Genomic DNA, 21,235 nt, shown 5'->3' on the forward strand with positions numbered 1-21,235 from the left:
AGGGGCCCCGGCCCGGCGGCGGCCGAGCGAAGTCAGGCGTGGGGAAGCCGCGGTCGGGGCCGGGGATGGGACTGAGCAGGCTCGCCCTGCCCCCCGGGTGCGACACCTCCCCGGGCAGAGGAGAGACCAACCTCCGGCCTCTTGCAGGTGGAGGGGAGAGGCGGGCAGGGGCAGGCAGGGGCAGCCCCCTTCTCCCGCAGCCCCCGAGGATGGCCTAGGCACCTTCGCTGTCGTGGGGCACAGCTGCCCCCTCTACCCCCGGCTGATGGGTCGCGATTGCAGTGGAAGGACACTGCCAAGTGACGATGCTGTTGAGACCGTGGCCCCGTGGAGCAGGGACGCAGAGGGGAGGTGGGAGGCAGAGCCTAGGATGGGCCCGCTTGTGTGCTGGGTCCCGGGCAGGTCTCTGCCCTGTCCTCCTGCGGGCTGGGGCTCAGTGGGTGACACGCCACCTCCCTCCGCACAGGTCCCCAGTAAGCCATCAACTGGGCCAGCGGAATGATGGTCCTGCCTGCACACCGGTAAGGCTCATCCCTGCCCCGCACCCAGTGAGAGGCATCCCCTGCCTTTCAGACCTGCCCTAATGAGCTGTCCCCAGGTACAACGAGCACTGCTGGCTCTCACCATCCCGCTGGAGATGCTGCAGGTGGTGAAGGGCCACATGCTGCAGGCCATGCGCAAGGGGCTGAGCCGTCAGACACATGCACAGGCCAACGTGCGGATGCTGCCCACCTACATCTGCTCCACACCTGACGGCACCGGTAAGACAGCCCAGCCCGGGGCTGGGCTGCTCTGCTACCTGCAGCCCTGCACGCCTCACTGGACGTGGCCCTGGGGGTGCCAGGGAGGAGTGCACCAGTCTCTGGCCAGTTATGGTGTCCATATGCTACCCTTGAGCTGTTTCTGCCAGCCCCTAGTGCAGGGCAGAGGCCAGGAGCCAGCTCCCTTGGCCCCTGTGGTGGTCTCAGGCTCTCAGGAGCCTCCCCCATGAGTGAGTGACTGTCCCTGGAACAGGGTGAAGAGCAGATTTAGGGGATCTGCCATGGGGCAGGTCTCTGCCTGACACCACCTCTGCTCCCCTGTAGAGAAGGGCGACTTGCTAGTGGTGGAGCTGTGCCAGAGCCATGTCCGGACTCTGTGGATGACCCTCCTGGGCGACGGAAACCAGAGCCCCCAAGTGACCAACAGGATCTTCGACATGCCAGGGGACATCATGCAGGGCAAGGGGGAAGCGGTATGAGGAGGCCATGGCAGAGGGTGGCTGGTGCTGGGCACTATGGAGGCTCAGCAGGGCTCTGGGCTGGTGCTGGGGCTCCAGGCTGCCTCCTGCAGCCTGGGTGCTGGGTAAGGGGGATCAGCTGGTCACCCCAGCCATGCCTTTGCAGCTCTTTGACTTCATTGCACAATGTGTGCGTCAGTTCCTGGCTGGCATCAACAGCCCCCAGCATCGCCTCCCCTTGGGCTTCGTCTTCCCCTTCAGCTGCAGGCAGACGCGGCTGGACAAGGTGAGTGGGACAACCCTGTCCTGCAGCCGCCGCCTCCCCAGCATGTCATCACTGGGGAGCAGAGCTGGCCCAGTGATGGAGGCCAACGGCTTGGCTACGTGCTCTCCACAGGCTGAACTCATCTGCTGGTCCAAGGGCTTCACCTGCAGTGATGTGGAGGGAAAGGATGTTGTGCAGTTGCTGCAGTCGGCCATCAACAAGCAGAAGGTGAGGGATGGTGGGGTTGGGGGGGCCTGGCTGGGGACTGCCCTCATGGAGGGGTTTATGATGCTCTCGCTTTATCCCCCGGCCAGCTCTCCCACGTGGAGGTCGTTGCACTAATGAATGACACTGTGGGCACCATGATGACCTGCAGCACGGAGGAGAAACCCTGTGAGGTTGCCTTGATCGTGGGTGAGCAGTGGGCATCCCGTGTGACAGGGCGGTGGGTGCTGGCAGGGGGGGTCTGCACCAGTGCTCAACCCCATCACTCCCCACAGACAAGGGCACCAACAGCTGCTTCATGGCTGAAGCACAGCAGGTGGAGATGGCAGAAGAGACCAGTGGGCGGATGTGTGTTAACACTGAGTGGGGCTGCTTCGGGGACGATGGCACCCTGAATGACATCCTGACCCCCTACGACCAGCGCGTGGACCAGGAATCCTCCAACCCCGGGGAGAAAAGGTACTACAGCCCCCACAGCGAGGACAGGGTCTCTGGGGCTCCTCATCCATCCCTGAGCACACCAAGCCCCACCAACAGGAGCACATGCCCCCTTGTGATGCTCCTGGGTGCTCTCAAAGGGCTGAGGGAGGATGTTTGACTCCTGCTTGGGCTGCACACAGGTTTGAGAAGCTGGTGGGCAGCCTGTACCTGGGGGAGATTGTCCGGCATGTGCTGACCACTCTGGCTGCAGAGAAAGCACTCTTCATTGGGAGCAGTGTCACCGTCCTGGGAACCAAGGGTGTGCTCAAGACCCAGCAAGTCCTGGAGATCATTGAGTGAGTGTCTGGGGACCAGGAGCTGCTGTGGGTGGGAGGAGAGGGGGGGTGACAGGTGGGTGCCCCTGGCTGCAAGCTGGTGGCCCCATAAGCCACTGCTGTGCTCTCCCTTGCAGCAATGAGGAAGGCATGGCCAAGGCAAGGAAGGCACTGGAGGCTTTGGGGCTGCGGCCGAGTGAGCGGGATTGCTGCCGGGTGCAGCAGATCTGCCGGGCTGTCGTGAGCCGCGCCGCCGCACTCTGCGCTGCCGGGCTGGCTGCCATCCTCAGCCACATGTGCCAGAGCCGGGAGCTGGAGCGGTTGGTGGTCAATGTAGGGGTGGATGGAGAATTGTACTGGGGCCACACCAGGTAAGGAGAGATATGGGGCTCCCGATGAGGTCCCACTCCAGTGGGATGCATCATGTCCAGTCCTCACCATTTTCTTCTTCCTCTGGCAGGTTTGGGGAGATCCTGCAGAGCGTGACAGGGCTGCTAGCCCCTGAGTGCATGGCCACCCTCCTGCCCTCTGCAGATGGGACCGGGAGGGGGGCGGCCCTGGTGACAGCGGTGGCTTTGCGCCTGGCAGCCCACCGCCGCAAGGTGGACCAGCTGCTGGCCCCGCTGCGGCTCAGCCGTGCCGACCTGGAGCGTGTCCAGGCACTGATGAGGCGGGAGATGGATCTGGGGCTGGGCCGGGAGAGCAATGCCAATGCCTCTGTCCGCATGCTGCCCACGTATGTCCGCGGCACACCTGATGGCACCGGTGAGGGCCGGAGACCTGGGTAAGGCGGTATTGAGGAGGTGGTGGCGCTGCTGATGCCCTGTGCTGACTCCCTGCAGAGCGAGGCGAATTCCTAGCGTTGGACCTGGGGGGGACCAATTTCCGGGTGCTGGTGGTGCACGTGGCAGAGGATGGCATCCGCATAGCCAACGAGATCTACGTTATCCCGACCGCCATCACGCAGGGAACTGGCGAGGCGGTGAGGCTGAGGACCCGTGGCTGAGGGATGGGGCGAGGGGTGGGAATTGCCTCCCCCCTCATTGCTCATGGGCCCGGGAGGGGGCTGGGAGACCCCCACAGCATTGCCCCAGTTTGGCCCCTGAGACCATGGCTGCTCTCCACAGCTCTTCGACCACATCATCGAGTGCATCATGGACTTCCAGCTGAAGCAGAACCTGATGGAGCAGGTCCTGCCACTTGGCTTCACCTTCTCCTTCCCCTGCCAACAGTTGGGCCTGGATAAGGTGAGGGGATGGCTCTGGCCCCAGGGGAATTGGGAGGGCCCCGGGGTGCAAAGCAGCTGCCCAGCCCCTGCTCCTGCCTCTCCTGCAGGCAGTGCTGCTGAGCTGGACCAAAGGCTTCAGTGCCTCAGGCTGCGTGGGACAGGATGTGGTCCAGCTGCTGCGGGAAGCTGCCCAGCGCAAACAGGTAGGCAAGGGCTGAGGGCCCATCCCCTGTCCCCATGGTGCCACCCTGCACCCAGGCAGTGCCAGCTCCAGGAGCTGTCTGGGTGCCACTAAGCAGCACGCGTCCCCATCTTCGGTTTGACAGCACTTAGCGCTGAAGGTGGTGGCTGTGGTCAACGACACAGTGGGAACCATGATGTCCTGTGGCTATGATGACCCTAAATGTGAAATTGGCCTCATCGTGGGTGAGGACCACCTCTCCCAAGGGTCTCCCATTCCCTCACCATCACCCCAGCCTGCACAGCATGGCTGTAGGGTGTCAGGCTCTGCTGGGGCTCTGGTGGTGACACCAGCGTGGCACCTGCAGGGACAGGGACCAATGCCTGCTACATGGAGGAGATGCAGAATGTGGGCACTGTGGAGGGGGAGCAGGGCCGCATGTGCATCAACATGGAGTGGGGAGCCTTTGGGGACAACGGCTGCCTGGATGACTTCTTCACTGACTTTGACCAGCTGGTGGATGAGAAAACAATCAACCCGGGCAAGCAGAGGTGGGCAAGGGCCCCAGGGCAGGAAGGGGACAGGGGCAGGGGGAGGCTGTGCCTGGCTAAGGCTGTGCCTGGGGTAGGTTTGAGAAGCTCATCAGCGGCATGTATCTGGGCGAGATCGTGCGCCACATCCTACTGGCACTGGTGGAGAAACAGCTCCTGTTCCGTGGCAAGCCCTGCCCCAAGCTCCAGACCAGGGACATCTTCCAGACCAAGTTCCTCTCCACCATCGAGATGTGAGTGCTGGACTCCAGTGGGTTCCCTTAGCCCAGGGTTGGGGGTGTGAAGCCAGAGCCCCGGGTGGTGGGGGGGCACGCCACACTGATAGGGCACATGCAAGGTGGTGCCACCTCCAGCCTGTGGGATGGGGATGGGGATGGGGACGGTGATGGGAATGGTGGTTCTAACGGTGCCCCTGGTTTGCAACAGCGATGGGCTGGGCCTGCGGCAGGTGCGTTCCATCCTGCAGGATCTGGAGCTCCAGGCCAGCTTCGAGGACAGTGTGCTGGTGCGGGAGGTATGCCAGACCGTGTCCCTGCGGGCAGCCCAGCTCTGCGCCGCCGGCCTGGCTGCTGTGGTGGAGAAGATGCGGGAGAACCGAGGCCTGGCCCAGCTGGCTGTCACCGTGGGGGTGGATGGCACCTTATACAAGTTGCACCCACGGTGAGCGGGACAGGGGGAGACAAGCACCCACCAAGGACCCATGCCCTATGGCTGGGGTCTGGGGGAGCCATGGAGTGCCTGGGGTGGGGGACACCAGCCCTCACCCTCTCCTCCCGTTTCCCCCAGCTTCTCCCAGCACCTCCAGCAGATGCTGCGGGACCTGGCGCCCAACTGCACTGTCACCTTCCTGCAGTCAGAGGACGGCTCGGGGAAAGGGGCTGCCCTTGTGGCAGCTGTGGCCTGCCGTGGGGCTGAGCCCTAGAGACAGCTACCGCTACCACTGCCATCACCCCAATAAAGTGCTTTGCTCCGCACCTCTGACTCCTCGGGGGGGGGGGGGAAATGGTGTGGGAGGGGGGCAGCGCATGGCCGGGCATAGCCCCACGTAGCAATATATATCGAATTTATTTACATTCACGTCCGGCAGACCCCCCGCCCGCGGCACCGCTATGTACATAAGGCCAAGTGTAAATACTTGAATGCACTTAATACAGAATTAAAAAAACGGTCTTTACACAACACGGCACGGGGCCTGGGGCCGCCCGGCCCCACACGCAGACAGCACGACGGCACTGCACGCACGACGCACACCCAGTGCCCCCCGGCCCCCCGCCATGGGGCTGCGGAACCCCCAGGGCCGGGTTGAGCTCTGCTGCCGCAGCGCTGGGGGTGCCCGGCCTCCGTGGGGCACAGACATCCCTCTCTCACAAGGGGGCCGGGCAGCCCTCCCCATGGGCTGTGGGGCAGCGGGGGCCTGGGGGCCGGCCGGGGCCCTCCCCCTGCCCCATGGTGCCAGTCCCCCAGGAGTGGGCTTGGGCCCCCCTCTGCCACCACACTCAGCACTCGGCCTCGGAGACAGCAAAGAGGGCACCGTCCTGTTTGCCCACCTCGGCCACGGCGGCAGCCAGCTGCGAGAGGTTGCCGTTGGGGAAGTGCCGTGCTTCCCACAGGTTGAGGATCATGGCCGTGGGGCTGGACTTCGAGGCGAAGAAGCTGAGATGGCTGGTGAGGGGACAGAAGAACCACATCAGCACACAGGGATGGCTCCGCACCCTGGGACCAGCCCCAAGCTGGTTTCACCTTGGGCACCATCCCACTCCCAAGGTCCCACCACAGCATGCTAGCATCCAGCCAAAGGTGCAGGATGAGGCCGGAATGCCCCTGTCCTTGTCCACCATGCCACCCCACCCCTGTCCTAGCACTGTCCCCGTCCCGGACTACCTGTCAAGGTTGAGCTTCTGGGCCAGCGTCCTCCAGTCAGCTCCCCGGGTGCCTGGCGGGTCCAGGCTGCTGATGATCTTCTGGCGGATGAGGAAGGGGATCTTGAAGGCACTGGGTCCCACCAGGGCCGGGGCACCCACCTCACTGTCAGGGACCAGCCAGTCCGAAAACCTCGTGTCCTAGGGGAGAGCATGGGGGTGAGGGGACGTGAGCTTATCCTGGGGTCACCACTGGGACCCCCCTGGCCCTGCCCTCACCTTGGCAATGTTGAAGTTGACAGTGAAGCTCTGCCCATCACCCTCCACCTGCCAGACCCAGATCTTGCAGGCCAGCTCGCAGGTGCTGGGGCTCAGGCGCTCCAGGGTGAAGGTGCAGTGCAGGAAGGGCTGCAGCCCGCTCCAGATGTGGTAGAAGGGGATCTCCTGTGGCGAGATGATGGGTAGGTGGGGGTCAGGGTGGCAATGACACCCCTCCCTCCATCCCCATCCCCACCCACCGGTTGGGCTCTTCACCTGGTAACTGGCGAGTAGCTTGCTCTTCCAGAGGGAGCTGGGCATGTCGTGGATGGAGAGGCGCAGGTTGTGGTAGCTGTCCTTGAAGTGCAGCACCCGGGGGGCTCCGATCAGCTGCCCCCCCAGCTGCTTCTCCAGCTGGATCACCTCCTGCTGGCACAGGCAGCGGTCAGGCAGGAGCTGCTGCACCCCCAGAACCCAGCCCTGTCCACACGGCATCACCCCGAGCCGGGATGGAGGGGTGTTGCATGGGGACTTCCCCCATCCCGGTACCTTGAGGACGTCCTGGGTGTCGCTGAGGCAGTAGACGCGGATGTTGTACTCCAGCGACGGGCAGGCGGCCGGCGCGAACAGGACCAGCTTGAGGCGCTTGGAGGCCGCCATGCTGAGGGACTCCCCGACCAGGGCGAAGCGCCCCAGCTGCTCCGTGAAGATGTAGCATGCCTGCGCTTCCAGCTGGCAGTAGTACAGCTCCGTGCATGGCTCGGCCCCCAGCTGCAGCACGTCCTGCGGCACCCAGGCAGAGATGCATCCCGGACATGGCCATCCTCCCCAACCCTGACCCCCATGTGTCCCCCCCTCTCTCCCTGACAGGCGCTCACCTCCCACGTGCCCTCACACGACTGCTTCTTCAGACGGATGCTCCAGTTCTCAGCGCTGGCCTCCACGCAGTGACCCATGGCCAGGATGGCGGGGCGGGTGAGGAGGACGCCGGGGGGACCGCAGCTGACGATGGGGCTCAGCAGCGTCTGGCAGCCGGCCAGGGGCAGCCTGGGGCAGCAACGGGGGGGAAGCTGAGTGGGGCCAACCCCCCCCACCCCCCACCTCCAGCAGCCCCATGCCCCAGCAGCCCTGGCCACGGCACCTACCTCACCTCCTCCTGCTTGTGCAGGGTCAGGTAGACCTCATAGATCTTCCCCCGTGGGATGGCATCAGGTGGGATGAGCAGGCTGATCCCTGGATGGGGGGGTGCAGGTTGGTGGGGTGAGCCCCATAGGGACCCACCCGCACCAGGTGATGCTCTGACACCCCGTCCCCCATCCCGCCATACCTGTGTTGGGGATCATGAGCCGCCCCCCCAAGAAGTTGAAGGTGCCGTAGGCCATGTTGGTGGTGCCACGGGGCAGGGAGCGAAAGTAGCTCTGGGTGGAGAGCCGGGCCACGAAGTCGGCGCCCTCGGCGGCGGGTGAGCTGTGATGCAGCGTGTGCCGCCCAGCACCCAGCGGGCTCAGCAGGTGCCCGTTGGGCAACTGGAGTTTGGCGGGGCCATCCTGGCGCGGGCAGAGTGAGCCCTGGTAGGTCATGGTGGCGGTGCTGAGGTCGGGCTGGATGGTGAGCAGGCTGGGGTTGTCTGCGGCACAGAGCAGGGGGCCGTGGCACAGCAGGGACAGGGAGATCCCCACCAGCAATGTGGTGGCACAGCCGGTCCAGAGAGACATGGGACACACAGCTCTCACCCCATAGTAAGGACCCTATGGGGCACAGCCACACTGGGGGTCCAAAGGGCATTGAGCCTCTGCCCCATGGCACAGACCCTTGAGGCACAGTCACCGCTGGTTCTGGGGTTCCTGGAGTACACAGCACCAACCCAGCACAAGGCCCTATAGGGACCAGGTACCCTATGGGACAGAGCCCTCACCCACAGCCAGAGACCCTACAGGGCACAAAGCACTGACCCCACAGTCAGGGACCCTTTAAGATACAACCTCCCTGTCCCTAGGTCAGGGATCCCATAGGGCACAGAGCCCCCACTCAAGACCAGGGACCCCATGGGGCACACAGCCTCTGCCTGGGCTCCCCCCCCAGGGCCATGGCTGCCCCCAAGTCCCGAGGGACACTGTGTCCCAGCATGGATCCACAGCCCTGTCCACTCAGCCCTCACTCACCGGCCTTGCTGGGCTTGATGCTGACAGGCTGGAAGCCAGCGGTGAGGATGGAGGAGTCGGCCACATCAGCGTCCAGGCCCCCCTTCTTGCGGCAGTACACCAGCACCCCCACCAGCAGCAGCAGTACCAGGCACACGGCCACGGCCACCAGCCCCACATACAGCGCCACGTCCTCCGCGCCGGGGGTGGCTGTACAGGGCAGGGCGTCAGCCCCCACGGGCATCCCCCGTGCACCCATCCCAGGGGGGGGAACCCTTGTCGTCCCCACCGCGCTCACCGTGGCTGCAGAGCTCAGAGGTACAGTTGCGGGTGTCCAGTTCGGGGCCGTGGCACTCCCGCCCCCCATTGCGTGGCGCCGGCTCCGAGCACTCCCGGCTCCGCCAGTGGGTGCATTCGGCCCCACACACCGACCACTTGCTCCACTCCGACCAGGCGCCGTCCACTGCGGGCACAGCTGGGGGTCAGGGCCCTGCTGCCATCCCCCTTCCCTGCCCCGGGGCCGGCAGAGATGGACACACACAGGGAGGGTGTGGGAGGACAAGAGACACCCCGGGGGGACAGGGACTGTGATGGGTGCAGCGGGGAATGCAGCATCGTCATGGTGCGGGCGGCAGCGGTGCCCCGGGCAGGGCGGGTACCTGGGCAGAGGGTGGTGCAGGCGGTTTTCTGCACGTTTTGGCCCTCACAGAAAGCCCCCCCGTTGAGGGGTGTGGGGTTGGTGCAGGTCCGGCTCCGCTTCTGCCAGCCCCGTCCACAGCTGGTGCTGCAGCCCGACCACTGCGTCCACGTCGACCAGCCGCCGTTCACTGGGTGGAGAGGGACCCATCAGCGCCTTGCCGGGATGGGGGACACGGGGAGGGACAGGACAGGGAGGGCAACACTGGGGCGGCATGGCAGGGACAGACGTGGTGGGGCCGTACCATACACGGTGATGGCAGCGGAGGCGCTGCGGCGACGGGCCACGATGTTTTTGGCCACGCAGGTGTAGTTGGCGGTGTCAGCCAGGCGGGCCTGCCGCAACACCAGGCTATGCTCCGGCGTCACATAGACGTTGGCGTCCAGCGCTGGGTCCACCAGCTCTTCGTTGCGCAGCCACTCCACCTGTGGGGCACAGGGATGTCACCAGGCGCCCAGCTGGGCCACCCCCTCCGGAGGGCACCCATGGCATCTGCAGCAGCAAGGGGCACCCCCAGCCACATCCTGAGCTGCCGTACTGTGAGGGCTCACCTCGGCTGGGGGGATGCCCTCGGGAGGGCGGCATGGCAGCACGATGCCCTGCTCGATGGAGACCTCCCTGGCCATTGGCTCCTGCTCGAAGTTCTTGCGCAGATCTGGGGAGGCGTAGGGGTGACGGGGGGGCTGGGGGCAGTGCCCCGCATCCCATCCGGGCACCCGCAGACACTCACAGGCGATGCGCACAAAGGCTTTCTGGCTCTTGGTGGTGCCGGAGGAGCTCCAGGCCACACACTGGCACCAGTACTCCTCCAGCCCAAAGATCTTCTCCACTTGCTGGCGGGTGACCTCGATGCGCACCTCCATCACCGGCAGACCTGCCACCAGCAGGCAGCACGTCAGCACCAGCACGCCAAGAACAGTCCCCGCATCCCCAGCCCCATGCCACCCCCTGCCGAGAGCAGCGCAAGTGGCTCCTTGTGACCGGGGCCGGCGCTGTCCCTCCTGCCGGCGCTCACCAGTGCTGCGGTCGGTGCTGTGCTGCGTAACGTGGTCGCCCTGGTGCACCCACTCGCCGTTGCATTTGAAGTAGATCTGGGTGGCAGGGGTGGCGCGGCAGGCCAGGCTCACCGCCTTATTTTTCACAATGTAGACATCCTCCGGCTCCAACTGGAAGTGTGGCAGCAGGTCTGGGGACGCGCCGGACACCGGGTTGGCCACGGTCGCGCTTTGCTGAGCACCTGTGGGGAGTCGGGGGCTCGGCCACCTCCAGTGTGCCTGGGTTGGGTGATTGCCCATCCCAGCATGGCTCCATGATGGTGGCCCCATGCCTCACCACCATCCCCCCGCCGCAGACACGGCAGCCCCCTCCTGTCCCTGCCATCCATCAGGGAGAGCAGCCGCGCGGTGGCTGCGCCCGCTGAACCCACACCAATCCCTCATGTCCGCACTTAGTGCTAATGAAAAGGAAATGTAGTGTGACCAACAAGGGCCATCGCTCACGCCACCCGGGGCACACCCGCTGCCCCCCTTCCCCAGCACACTGCCAGGCGGTGTCTGGGGGCGGCATCCTGCCCTGCCGCACCCTGGGGTGGCGCAGGGCGAGTGGCAGGGTGGGTGCCCCATGCCCTGACGCCACGGCAGGGTGGCACAGTGGTGCACTCTGTCCTATGCCGCTGGCACCCACCTGGGAGCGGGCACAGGCATGGCACGTGGGGGCTGGCTATCACCAGGGCAGCTCAGGGCTGCCCATATGTCCCTTGGGGGGGTCAGGCATCCCCCAGCTTTGCTGTGAGTGCCACACACCAGGGCAGGGTCCCTGTGGGGACAGCAGCACTGGGGACATGGCATGTGGCACGGTCTTGCAGTGCCCAGGTTGCCCAGCCCAGACATGGCCGGGTGCCCCCACTCCCCCCACCCTGCCAGCACCCACCGCGGAAAGAGTTAATAAACCAGGGCCCTAAATAAGCATTTGATTAACAAACGATAAAATAGCGATTGTGTCACTGAATGAAGCTGTAATTGCTGCTGCTAATTGGCTGGTTAGGATTTAATAAGCAATTAAATGGGATGGAATGCGCAGTAATTAAGTGCCTTCGTTTGGCAACCGCCCGCCGCCCCCCATGCACCCACAGGACCCCCTCTGCCCATGCCCACCCCGACCAGCTTCTGCTTGGCAGTGGGGATGGGGACATAGGAGTCCTTCGGGCCCTGGCTGAGTCCCCCAGGGGGCTCCAAGCCCCACTGCTCCCCCCAGCTGGATCAGACCCCTCCGAGCCAGGGAGCAGGTGCCGAGCGAGCCCGCCGCGATGCCCGCCGGGACGGGCAAGGTGCAGCAGCTAATTTACGTGGGGAAGATAAACGGCCACCATAACGCGTCGGTTATTACCCCATCAGCACTTTTACAATGTCGCTGGCAATTAATTTAATTAAAACCCCTGTCGGGGATATACAGGCATTTCATATTTCACTGGTTTAACAACCCCCCCAGCCGCAGCCCGGGGCTGGCCCTGGGGGGTCACCGTGCGGACAGGCGCTGCGGTCCCCGGTGCGGTGCCATCCCCGGTGCTGGCTGCGGCACGGCTCACCGCAGCACCCACCGCTCGCACCGCCACGCCTCCTGCTCTGGCATCCCCGGGTGCCCACACCGCACTGCCCACACTGGCACGTGGGGCTCCGTGCTGCACCGGCTGTCGGGAGGGCTGAGACGGACAGAAAGACCACCCAATTTACTTATTAAATACCATGTTTGCCACTGCACCGCACCACCGCTGCCTCCAGCCCAGGCGGCTGCGGTGGGCACGCCGGGTGAACGGGGCAGCGGTGCTGCGGGGACCAGCCTTTTAATCACACTTGAAATGAGTACAGTGGTCGCTGAGCTGTGTGTCTATCCCATCGCAGCCGAGCGGAGCGGGAAGCCTGAGGCCAGCAGCGATGGGTGGGGGAGGCAAGATGGGAAGGGAGACCCCCTGAGCTGCCCACCCCACTGGGGTGTCGGGTGCCTTGTGGGCAGGGTGGGACTGCAGGCAGCAAATGAAGCTGGGGACGTGCAGCGAGCGGCAGAGCTGGGGGGGCTGCCAGGCACCTGGGTGGGATGCTGTCCTGCTGCTTGGCACCACGCTGGGCACCGGCGGGGCTCTGCGCTGTGGTCAGGTCATGGACAAAGCCATACAGCATGGCCAGGAGGCCGGAGCTGGCCTGGAGCCCCAGCAAGGGTCTGGAGGGGCTGCGTGTGGGTGCCCCATGCACCACGGGCACCCCACCACGTGTGACAGGTACACCCTACACCTTGGGCGCCACATGCACAATGGGCATCCAATGCACCGCTGGTACCCCATGCACAACAGGTACCCACTACACCACGGGCACCCCATGCACCCCGTGGCTGCCCAACGCACCGCAGGCACTCCATGCAGCACGGCTATCCCAAATGCTACCAGTATGTCACGCGCTGTGGGTGCCCCATGCCCTGCGGGCACCCCACACCCCACGAGTGTCCCACACCCTGCAGGCACCCCATGCATCACGGGCACCCTCCCCCTGCAGACACCCCCATGCACCGTGGGCCCCCCCATATGCCACAGACACCCCACACAGTGTGTGGGCACCCCCAGCTCATGGGTGCGGGCGCAGCGTGGGTGCCCCGTGGGCAGCAGCCCCCCACGCGGCGCCGTGCTGGCTCCCGCACCGCGTCGGCCTCGCCGCTCACCTGCCGCTATGTTGCCATGGAAACAGGCGAGATGCTTATGTCACCTTGGCAAACGGAACCGGGGAACTTCGGCGGGGATGGGGGACAGGGACCCCGGGGGATGGCAGAGTGCTGGGTCCTGTTCGCCCCCGGGACACCCCCCACACCGTGGCAGGGGCACAGCCCCGGGCAGCTGCTGTCTTGGCAGCCAAAAGGGTAATTGGGAGCACGGTTTGCTACCAGCACCGATAAATCACAGCCGGTAAAGCCAGTGCATTAAGCAGGGCTTTATTATCAATTATCCCCCTCCCACGTGGGCTAACGAGCACGCCAAAAGGCCTGGTGAAGGGTGCCGGGGGCCAGGCTGGGGAGCAGGGCTGCGGCACCCACCTTGGGGTGCAGAGGAGATGGGGGCACCCTGCTACAGGCTCTGAGTGCCCACCTTCACCCCAGCACTGCGGGACCCCCAGCCGCTCCCGGCCTTCTCCTCACGCACAGAGCCCCCCCGCTCCCTGTCCCCCCCAGCCGCTGCCACCCTGGGTGGCCGGACAGCCCCTCACCGTAGCGCCTGCCTCCCCCCCCCCCCAACACCAGAAACCCTGGGTGTATTGGTGTTAGTGGGCAGGGAGAGTCCACAGGACGCTGCATTGCCCAGCGTGGGGGACAGGGCACTGCCAGGACCCACCAGGCACCAGTGTGTGCCCCCCCAGCCTGGTCCCTCTGGTCCTCAAGCAGCTGATCTTGCCCCTGGTGCCGGTGCCACGCTCGCCAGCGGTGCCGAGAGCAGCACGCTGGGCACCTTGGTGCCTGCTGCGGGGAGACGCCGGGAAGGTCAGCATGTTCTTGGCGAGGAGAGGCTGCTTGCCGGCGGCTGCGGCAGCACCAGCCTCAGCACCGGAACGCCGGTGTGTGCCCGCTCAGCACAGCTGCCCCCAGGAGGGAGCAGGCAGCTGCATGCAGTGGGAAAACACTCCGATGGCACGGGTCCCCTCCAAATGCTACTGCCCAGCCAGGACCCATGCATCGGCTGTCCCCGACAGGGCATCCAGCCCCCCCCGGGCAGACCCTGCCTCCTTCTGCCCTCATCCCCTGCCCGCACCCCTGCCCGATGCCTGCCACCCTGGGGGTCCCCGTGGCGAGGTGGGGACCTTGATGCCCACACCTGCCCCTGCCGACTGTGCCCCGCTCCGGGGACCTCCCCAAATCCCCACAGGCTTTGCAGCCGGCGGATTCAATCCCAGCTGGCGCCCCATCCATCGTGCCCGCGCCAGGCCTGGCGCACCATTAACATGAAAGATTTCCTCGCGCTTTGCCGGCGCCCGGCCTGTGCCCCGGCAGCAGGTAATTAAAGCAATAATTGCTGCTGATTGCACCAGCCTAAATGAGGGAAGGGTGGGTGGGCCTCAGGGGGAGGGCAGGGGATGCCCAGCTGTGCCCAGGGGAGCCTGCGGGTGCCAGCCCTGCCTCCCACCCCACACACAGGGGTCCCCGCCACCAGCACTTTGCTCTCCGCAGGGCAGAGGAGGGGAGCTGGCACGATTCGCCACCATCAAAAAGCTTGTCTGAGGCTTTGAGCCGGGCACCATCCTGCTGGGAGAGGCTGGCTCCAAGCCGTGATGAGCCGGTGCTGCCCCTGGGAGACCCCCAGCCGGGGGGCTGCGGCATCGCCTGGCACTGCCCACCATCCAACGCTCACCTGGAACACCTGTGCATCAGCAAACGCTCCCCCTGCACCCACCTTCCCACCCTGCACTGCCCTCACGGTGATGCCAGGCAGGTGCCGGTGCCAGCCCCGGCTGGGCAGGGAGCCAGCAGGGTTGGATGCCAACGCCGGGCAGCACAGCCCGGCTCCCGGCCAGTCTGGCATGTGGCAAGCACTGGGGACGATGGGACGATTGGCACAGAGTGCCGACGCATCCCTCGTGCTCCAACGGGCACGGTGGCCCCAGAGGTGCACTCTCCTGCCCCAGGACTGCGTCCCCAATTTCCCAGCGCGTCCCCACGAATTGGCCTCTGTCCTGGCTCCCCCTGAGTGTGACCCATGTGTGACAGCCCCACTGGAGAGGCTGAGGGGGGGGCAAGGGAGGTGTCGCAGAGGGTGCCCGTCTCCCAGTGAACTCGTGGCAGCGTCTGGGCGCTGATTAAGCGAGCGCTCGTTATGAATGAATTAGTCAGGCGGGTTTGCATGACAATGGAGCTGCCTAATTATGGATTTGAGCTGATAATGCTCTCCCCATTACATGCAATTAGCATGTGCCAGGGTGGGCAGAGCTCCCGGTGGGCTGTGCCCTCACCGCACCCCAGCACCCGCCAAGCCCCAGCCGTGCCCATGCCTGGCCCACGCTGCCCCGTGCCCGGGCTCTGGGGACAATGGTGCCGGCAAAAGCAGCCAGGGGTGGCAGCCCCTCCCCAGGGACCACCTCTGACTGTTTGCGAGCTACCATCCCTGGCACCCGGTGCTGTGCACCCATGGAGCCGGTCCCCTCTCGACCCCACGGCATACACAGACCCCTGCTTCCCCCCAGTGCCCACTGAGCTCCACAGCCCCCCCAGACCCAGTCTGCCTGCAGAACCCCTGCCAAGCCATGCTGTGTCAGCAGCACTGCACAGGGAGAGGGTCTCATCCTGGCCCCAGCTCGGTGGGAGACTGGGGGCACTCCCCCAGCCCAGCCCAGCACTGGGGTGGTGAGGGGGGCCCAGCCCCATGTGCCGGGGCTGTCACTGGGGTTTCGAGCCCAGGGGAGCCGAGCCAGTTTCCTGGATCTCCTTTAACTGACAGTGAAGAGCAAACACTCCCGCCGAGTTCTGGCCCCGCTGGGAAGAGCGTCAAGGTCACCCTCAGCCCCGCATCCCTGCCAGAGTTGGGGAAGCAGCCAGGTGGGGGCCTGGGGAAGGCCCCTCCAGCCATGCAATGGTCCTGGGTGTCAGGGTCTGTCCCCGCAGCCTCTCCCCCTCCCACCCATGGGTGGCACATGGTGGTGATGGCAGCCTCGGCACCCAATAACCCTGCGGCAGCAAGGGCTGGCTGGAGGGGGCTGGAACCGGAGACCCCCATCCTGCTGGCAAGGACCCCAGGCTGGGCAGGGTCTGGTGGGGGGCAGGGTGAGCTGTGATCTGCCTGACACCCACCCTGGAGCAGCACCCAAAGCGGGAGCAGGCAGCAGGGCCAAGGGCAACTGGGCCTGACTGGGATGAGGACAGGAGTCCCAGTTTGCACCATCTGGAGCCAGTCTGCCCCAGCCTGTTCCCAGGCAGACACGCAACACACAGAGCAGCAATAGTGCCAACAGCCGGAGTGGTGCTGGCACAGAGGGTGCACCCCTGGGTGCAGGGCAAGGCATGGCGGGACATGCACAGTGCATGGTCCCCATGCCATCATCCCTCAGGCACCTGCATCAGTCCCAGGGTGGTCCTGGGTGCTGCTGACCACCCAGGCAGGATGGGTGCTCAGCTGCATCTATGGCTGTGAGGTGCCTGCAGTGGCTCTGGGGGTGCCCAGCCCCTGGTGGCACCACCAGCGCCCTGGTCCCCTCCTGCAAGCACCTGCCAGGCTCCACACGGTTTGATGTAGTGCCAGCCCCGCGTGGCACTGAGCCAGAATAAACAGCCCTGGGCGGGCTGCGTCTGCCGCGCGCTCGCGCTGACAGCCGGCACGGCAGCTTCCCGGCCGCCCGGCGTGCACGCCAGCCCTGCTCGTTCCCCTGCACCACTGCCCAGCCAGGCGCAGGTTGTGGGGTGCTGATGGGATGCAGCGACCTCGGGTGCCAGGCTGTGGGGCACCAAGTTGTGGGGTGCAGTAGTCAGGGGCTGCCTGCTGGAGCCTGAGGGTCCCCAGCAGCCCGGTGAAGCCGGCGGCACCGTGTGGCTCACGCACAGTGAGAACAGAGCCCGTGACCCTGGCCAGAGGATCTGGGGCAGGAGCCAGTGTGGGTCACACTTGCTGGGGCAAGTGCCAGCCTGGGGCAGGAGATGCTCTAGGGCCTGGCACCGGTTGCTGCAGATGCCAAGGGGAAGGATCCATGGCAGTGCTGGGCCAGGGGTAACTCCGGGGAGGACCCTGCCCCTGTGCCCTTGCCCACCCACCAGCGAGGCAGTCAGGCTGAGCAGCCTCTGCACCTCAAGTGCTCTCAGGGGCACTGCTGCGCACGGGTGAGCCTGAGCCCTTGCTGCTGCTCTTGCCCTTCCTCTGCCCGCAGCGGGGATGCTGCTCCACAGCCCTTTGCCTGGACACCCAGGTTCCCCTGTCCCCAGCCTGCACTCTGAGGGAAGGGCTGCCCTGCCATACCCTGCTGCACCATGCCGCACCATGCCATGCCATGCCATGCCATGCCGTGCCGGAGCAGCACTCGGTGCGCAGAGGCCCAGCCCTGCCACGTCTGTGCAGAGCTGTGGCCGTGCAGGTGGCTGGGCTCAGTCGCGCCGCGGCCGGCTGTGAGCTGCCTGCCAAGCGAGCGGCGAGGATGAGCTCCTGTGCCGCACTGCCCCGAGCCGGTGCTGGCACTGCCAGGCCCCCCCACACCTCCCACCGCAGAGCTGGTGCGGGGTGGTTTGGTGCACCCCGTGTCACGTTGTCCCCCACCTCCATCTGTGGGTCACCATGACCCCATGGGTGCTGTGGGGACAGCAGTGCTCCATGCCACAACTGGAGGTCAGGACCCACAGCACCCTGCATACGGGGTCCCCTGCACCCAAAGGGTGCCTACCCACCGCACCGGCTCTGCAGTGTCCCCCTGCAGACGGGGCCATGCTGGGAGCGCTGGGCGCAGGGTTCCCAGGGTGCCCGGCTGGGAAGGACGAGTGCAGGGACCACGGGAGGCTGCAGCCCCCCCGGGTGCCCACCATGCCCTCCCACCGCACCGAGACCAGGCTCGGGGACGTCTCCGATGGCGGTAGGAGGGTCGGTGGGCCGAGCCCCCAGGGCACAGAGGGGGTGTCGTCCCCCCCCGGACCCTCGCAGAGTACACGTCCAGCCCCGCACAGCTCCCCGCCCCCAGCCCGGTCCTTTGTCTGCAGCCGCCACTTTCCAGGCTGCCGTGACACCTACCAGCACCCGCCAGCCCCGGGCACCAGCCGCCCCCCCCGGGCCCCCCGGCCCGACAGCCGGTGCCGCTCAGCCCCGGGGGTCCGGCACAGCCCCGTCCCACACCCGCCGGGTCCCGCCCGAGGGGGGGGGGGGGGTGCGGGCAGAGCCGGGGGGGGCAGCTGGGCTCCGGACCGTCCGCGTCTGCAGCAACACCGACGCAGCCCCGCATACCCCCCCCTACACGCCACGGCCACCCCCGCGCACCCCCGCGGGGTGATAGCACCCCACCAGACAGGCTATCCCCCTCTCCATGGTCCCCCGTGTCTCGGCGAGGTGATGGGGACAGCAGGGACCCCGGGCAGGGAGCAGGGATGCTGTGCGTGGGGCAAAGATGCTGTGCGTGGGACAAAGATGCTGTGCGTGGGACAGGTCCGCTACGGACACCCGTGCCCGGGGCTGGCAGGGCCCCGGGGGAGCGGAGCCGTAACGGCGAGGCGGCGAGCGCCAGACCCCCCCCCCCCTCCACCCCCCGCTCCCCAGTGCGGGCAGCGTCCGGGGGAGTGCCGGCTGGGCACCCGTGTGCGGCCACGCGTGGGCATGAGGCGGGGGGGGGCGGCAGTGCCTGTGGTGGGGCAGGACGCACGTCTCCTTCCCGGGAGGGCACCCGGCACCCCGCGGAACCCCCGGTACCCCACAGCCGAGCGGGGGACACCCCGCACCGGGAACAGCCCCCGGTCCCCGGGAGGACATCCGATTCCCCGCAGGACGCCCGCCCGCCGCCGCTCCGCGGGTGACCTTGCCCAGCGTCCGGTGCCGGTGCCGGTGCCGGGTCCCCCCACCCCCTCTCCGTCTCCGCCCGCAGCCCGGTGCCCGCGGGGGGCGCGCGGTGACTCACCGGCGGCGGCGAGGAGAGCAGCGGCGAGCAGGGCACCGAGCGGCCCCGGCGCGGCGGCGGCGGCGGCGGCGGTGGCGGCGGCGGCGGCGGCAGCGGGGGCCCGGCGGAGGCGCGGCCGCGCACCCATGGCGCGCCCCGCGGAGCGCTGCGCGGGGCGAGGGAGCAGGGCGGGCCGCGCTCCGCGGCGCCCTCAGCGGGCCATGGCCCCACCGGCCCCGCCACCGCCACCGGCCCGGCCCGGCCCCGCCGCTGCTGCCGCCCGCCGCCGCGCCGCTCCCGCTCCCGCTCCACTCCGCTCCGCCCGGGCGCCGCCAATGCGGGGCGGCGAGCGCGGACCCGCCCGCGGAAGGGACGGCGCAACAGCTGGGCGCGCCCCCGCCGCCGCGCTCCGCACCCCCGGCACCGCACACACCACCCCCCCCGCACCCTCCCTCTGCATTTCCCCCCCCCCCCCCCCCCCGCGGCGCTGGGGGTCCGCAGCCCACGGCGAGGCAGCCCCGGTTTGCACCCCCCCAGCACGGCATCTTACCCACCCCACCCCCCGGGACACCCCCCTCCGGCACGACACCCAGCCGGCACGGCACCCACCCCACCCCCCCGCTCTGCTCTGAGCCCCTGCTGCCCCCCCGGGCCAGGTGATGCCCAGGGGTCCCCCACCCAGCCCAGCCTGACACCCCCATGGGTGGGTGGGGGGCACAACCCAGGCAGAAGAGGGTCCTGCTGGCACCCTGCCCTGCACCCTCCAGCCACCACAGCTCCGGTGGGTAAGCGCAGTGTCTTCTGCTGGGAAAAGTCACAGAAGTGGGGCAACCATCTTGGCAGGAACATGTGCCACCCGTGGGGTCCCATCTCACTGCCATACATGGGGGTCTGGCCCCGAGGGACCCTACACTCAGCCAGGTTGGCCTCTCCTGGGCTATTTGGCTCTTCCCCGGCTGTGGGATGTGGCCCCTTCACTCCCTGTGCTGTCCCGCAGCCAGACGGGGTGCCTGGCAAGCAGCGCTGCCATCATCAGTGGGCAGATTGGGGTGTGGGCAATGGACGAGGGGTGAAGGGGGGTGAGGCTGTATTGGGGTGCCCAAGGTGCTCCCCAAACCCCATGGGAGACAGAGCCTGCACCAGAGGTGCCGAACAGCCCCCAGTCCCCAGCAGCGGGGGCCAGGCAGGGGCAGGACCGGGCAGTGACTCCCAGCGCCGCGCAGCGATAATTTCATTAGCAGCTCCAGGAACAATTAACAACTGCTCTGACGCCTTCAAGAGCTGAAGTGGGTGCAAAGCCAACGCAGCTCTCCCGGGTGGCACCAGCTGTGCTGTGGCCTCCATCCACCCCAGCACAGCACTGGTGGCGCTGGGCAGAGCCGAGGCCACCACCAGCCCAGCCCCGGGGCGTAGCCAGAGCCATGTCCCCCCATCACCCCCTTGCTGGGGACCTCCTGTGCCAGCCATGTGTGCAGGCAGGGCAGCGCACGTGGGGTGGGACCCATGGGTGCTCGCTCCAGTCCCACCGTGCTGCCCCAGGCCATGCCCTGAGCCCCAGCACATCCCACATAGGCACTGGTGGGGGGCAGCCAGCAGAGGAGGCCCCCCAGCCCCCCATGGGCAGAGTCCCCGTGCGGCGATAACCACCCTCCTGCAGGCTGGCTTGTTATTACTGATGGCATTTGCATGGAAACAGGATGTTTTTACTCCTCGCGGCTCCATCTGCTCCTGCTGAAGTCACCACGCTGCACGTGAGCTCCCAGGGGGCTGCCATGGGAACCAGGGCGAGCTCCCCCCACAGCGCCGGGACCCCCAGCCTGGGCTCCCATGGGGGCCAGACCCCCTGTCCAGGCGCTGGGGCAGGGCAAGGAGAGGGTACCTGGCGTGGATGGCACCCATACCCCCAAGGCACCCAGCACGACGCCACCCTGGGACAGCGTGGTGGGGAGGGGGCTCAGGGCCCCCTGGCACTGCTCCAGCCCCATCTGCTCCTTGTGCCGCTCTCTCGGGATGGCTTCCAGCTCCTGCTCCTGGCGCTGCACCGGAGGTGCCAGCAACAACACTCCCACTGCCCCGGCACTCACCGCACGCTGTCTGCCCCGCTGCCCACCTGGGGGTACTGGGGATGCCCAGTCCTGTCCCGGCTTCGCCCGGTTCCCTCGCCATGTGCCCATGATCACAGTGTCACACAGGTGCTGTGCTGAGGCCACACAGCGTCACCCTGTGTGTCCCTCCTGCGCTGTGGGACAGAGTGGCCGGGCCGTCAGTTTGGAAG

The 21,235-nt window shown here is 66.8% G+C and overlaps 2 protein-coding genes across 2 annotated transcripts; one reads left to right on the top strand and one right to left on the bottom strand.

The window, feature by feature from the left end:
* The first annotated feature begins 483 nt into the window (after positions 1–483).
* On the top strand, positions 484–5,409 carry HK3 (hexokinase 3). Its single transcript, XM_082489830.1, has 18 exons — positions 484–521; positions 599–761; positions 1,086–1,234; positions 1,386–1,505; positions 1,617–1,712; positions 1,799–1,898; positions 1,985–2,168; positions 2,330–2,485; positions 2,602–2,835; positions 2,925–3,229; positions 3,307–3,446; positions 3,592–3,711; positions 3,800–3,895; positions 4,019–4,118; positions 4,241–4,424; positions 4,502–4,657; positions 4,851–5,084; positions 5,211–5,409. The coding sequence occupies exons 2-18, from the start codon at positions 638–640 to the stop codon at positions 5,344–5,346; spliced, it is 2,634 nt and encodes an 877-aa protein (XP_082345956.1). The 5' UTR covers positions 484–521; positions 599–637; the 3' UTR covers positions 5,347–5,409.
* A 476-nt stretch (positions 5,410–5,885) lies between these two features.
* On the bottom strand, positions 5,886–19,108 carry UNC5A (unc-5 netrin receptor A; the record flags this gene model as incomplete). The annotated part of the gene is made up of 16 exons (XM_082489926.1): positions 5,886–6,086; positions 6,306–6,484; positions 6,563–6,727; positions 6,818–6,967; positions 7,091–7,324; positions 7,420–7,588; positions 7,687–7,774; positions 7,869–8,168; positions 8,704–8,892; positions 8,981–9,145; positions 9,342–9,509; positions 9,624–9,804; positions 9,931–10,034; positions 10,110–10,253; positions 10,395–10,616; positions 18,982–19,108. The coding sequence occupies 16 exons, from the start codon at positions 19,106–19,108 to the stop codon at positions 5,921–5,923; spliced, it is 2,751 nt and encodes a 916-aa protein (XP_082346052.1). The 3' UTR covers positions 5,886–5,920.
* Between the last annotated feature and the right edge of the window lie 2,127 nt (positions 19,109–21,235).

This window comes from Vanellus vanellus (genome assembly GCF_965231255.1).
Source record: "Vanellus vanellus genome assembly, chromosome: 13".
NCBI lineage: Eukaryota > Metazoa > Chordata > Aves > Charadriiformes > Charadriidae > Vanellus > Vanellus vanellus.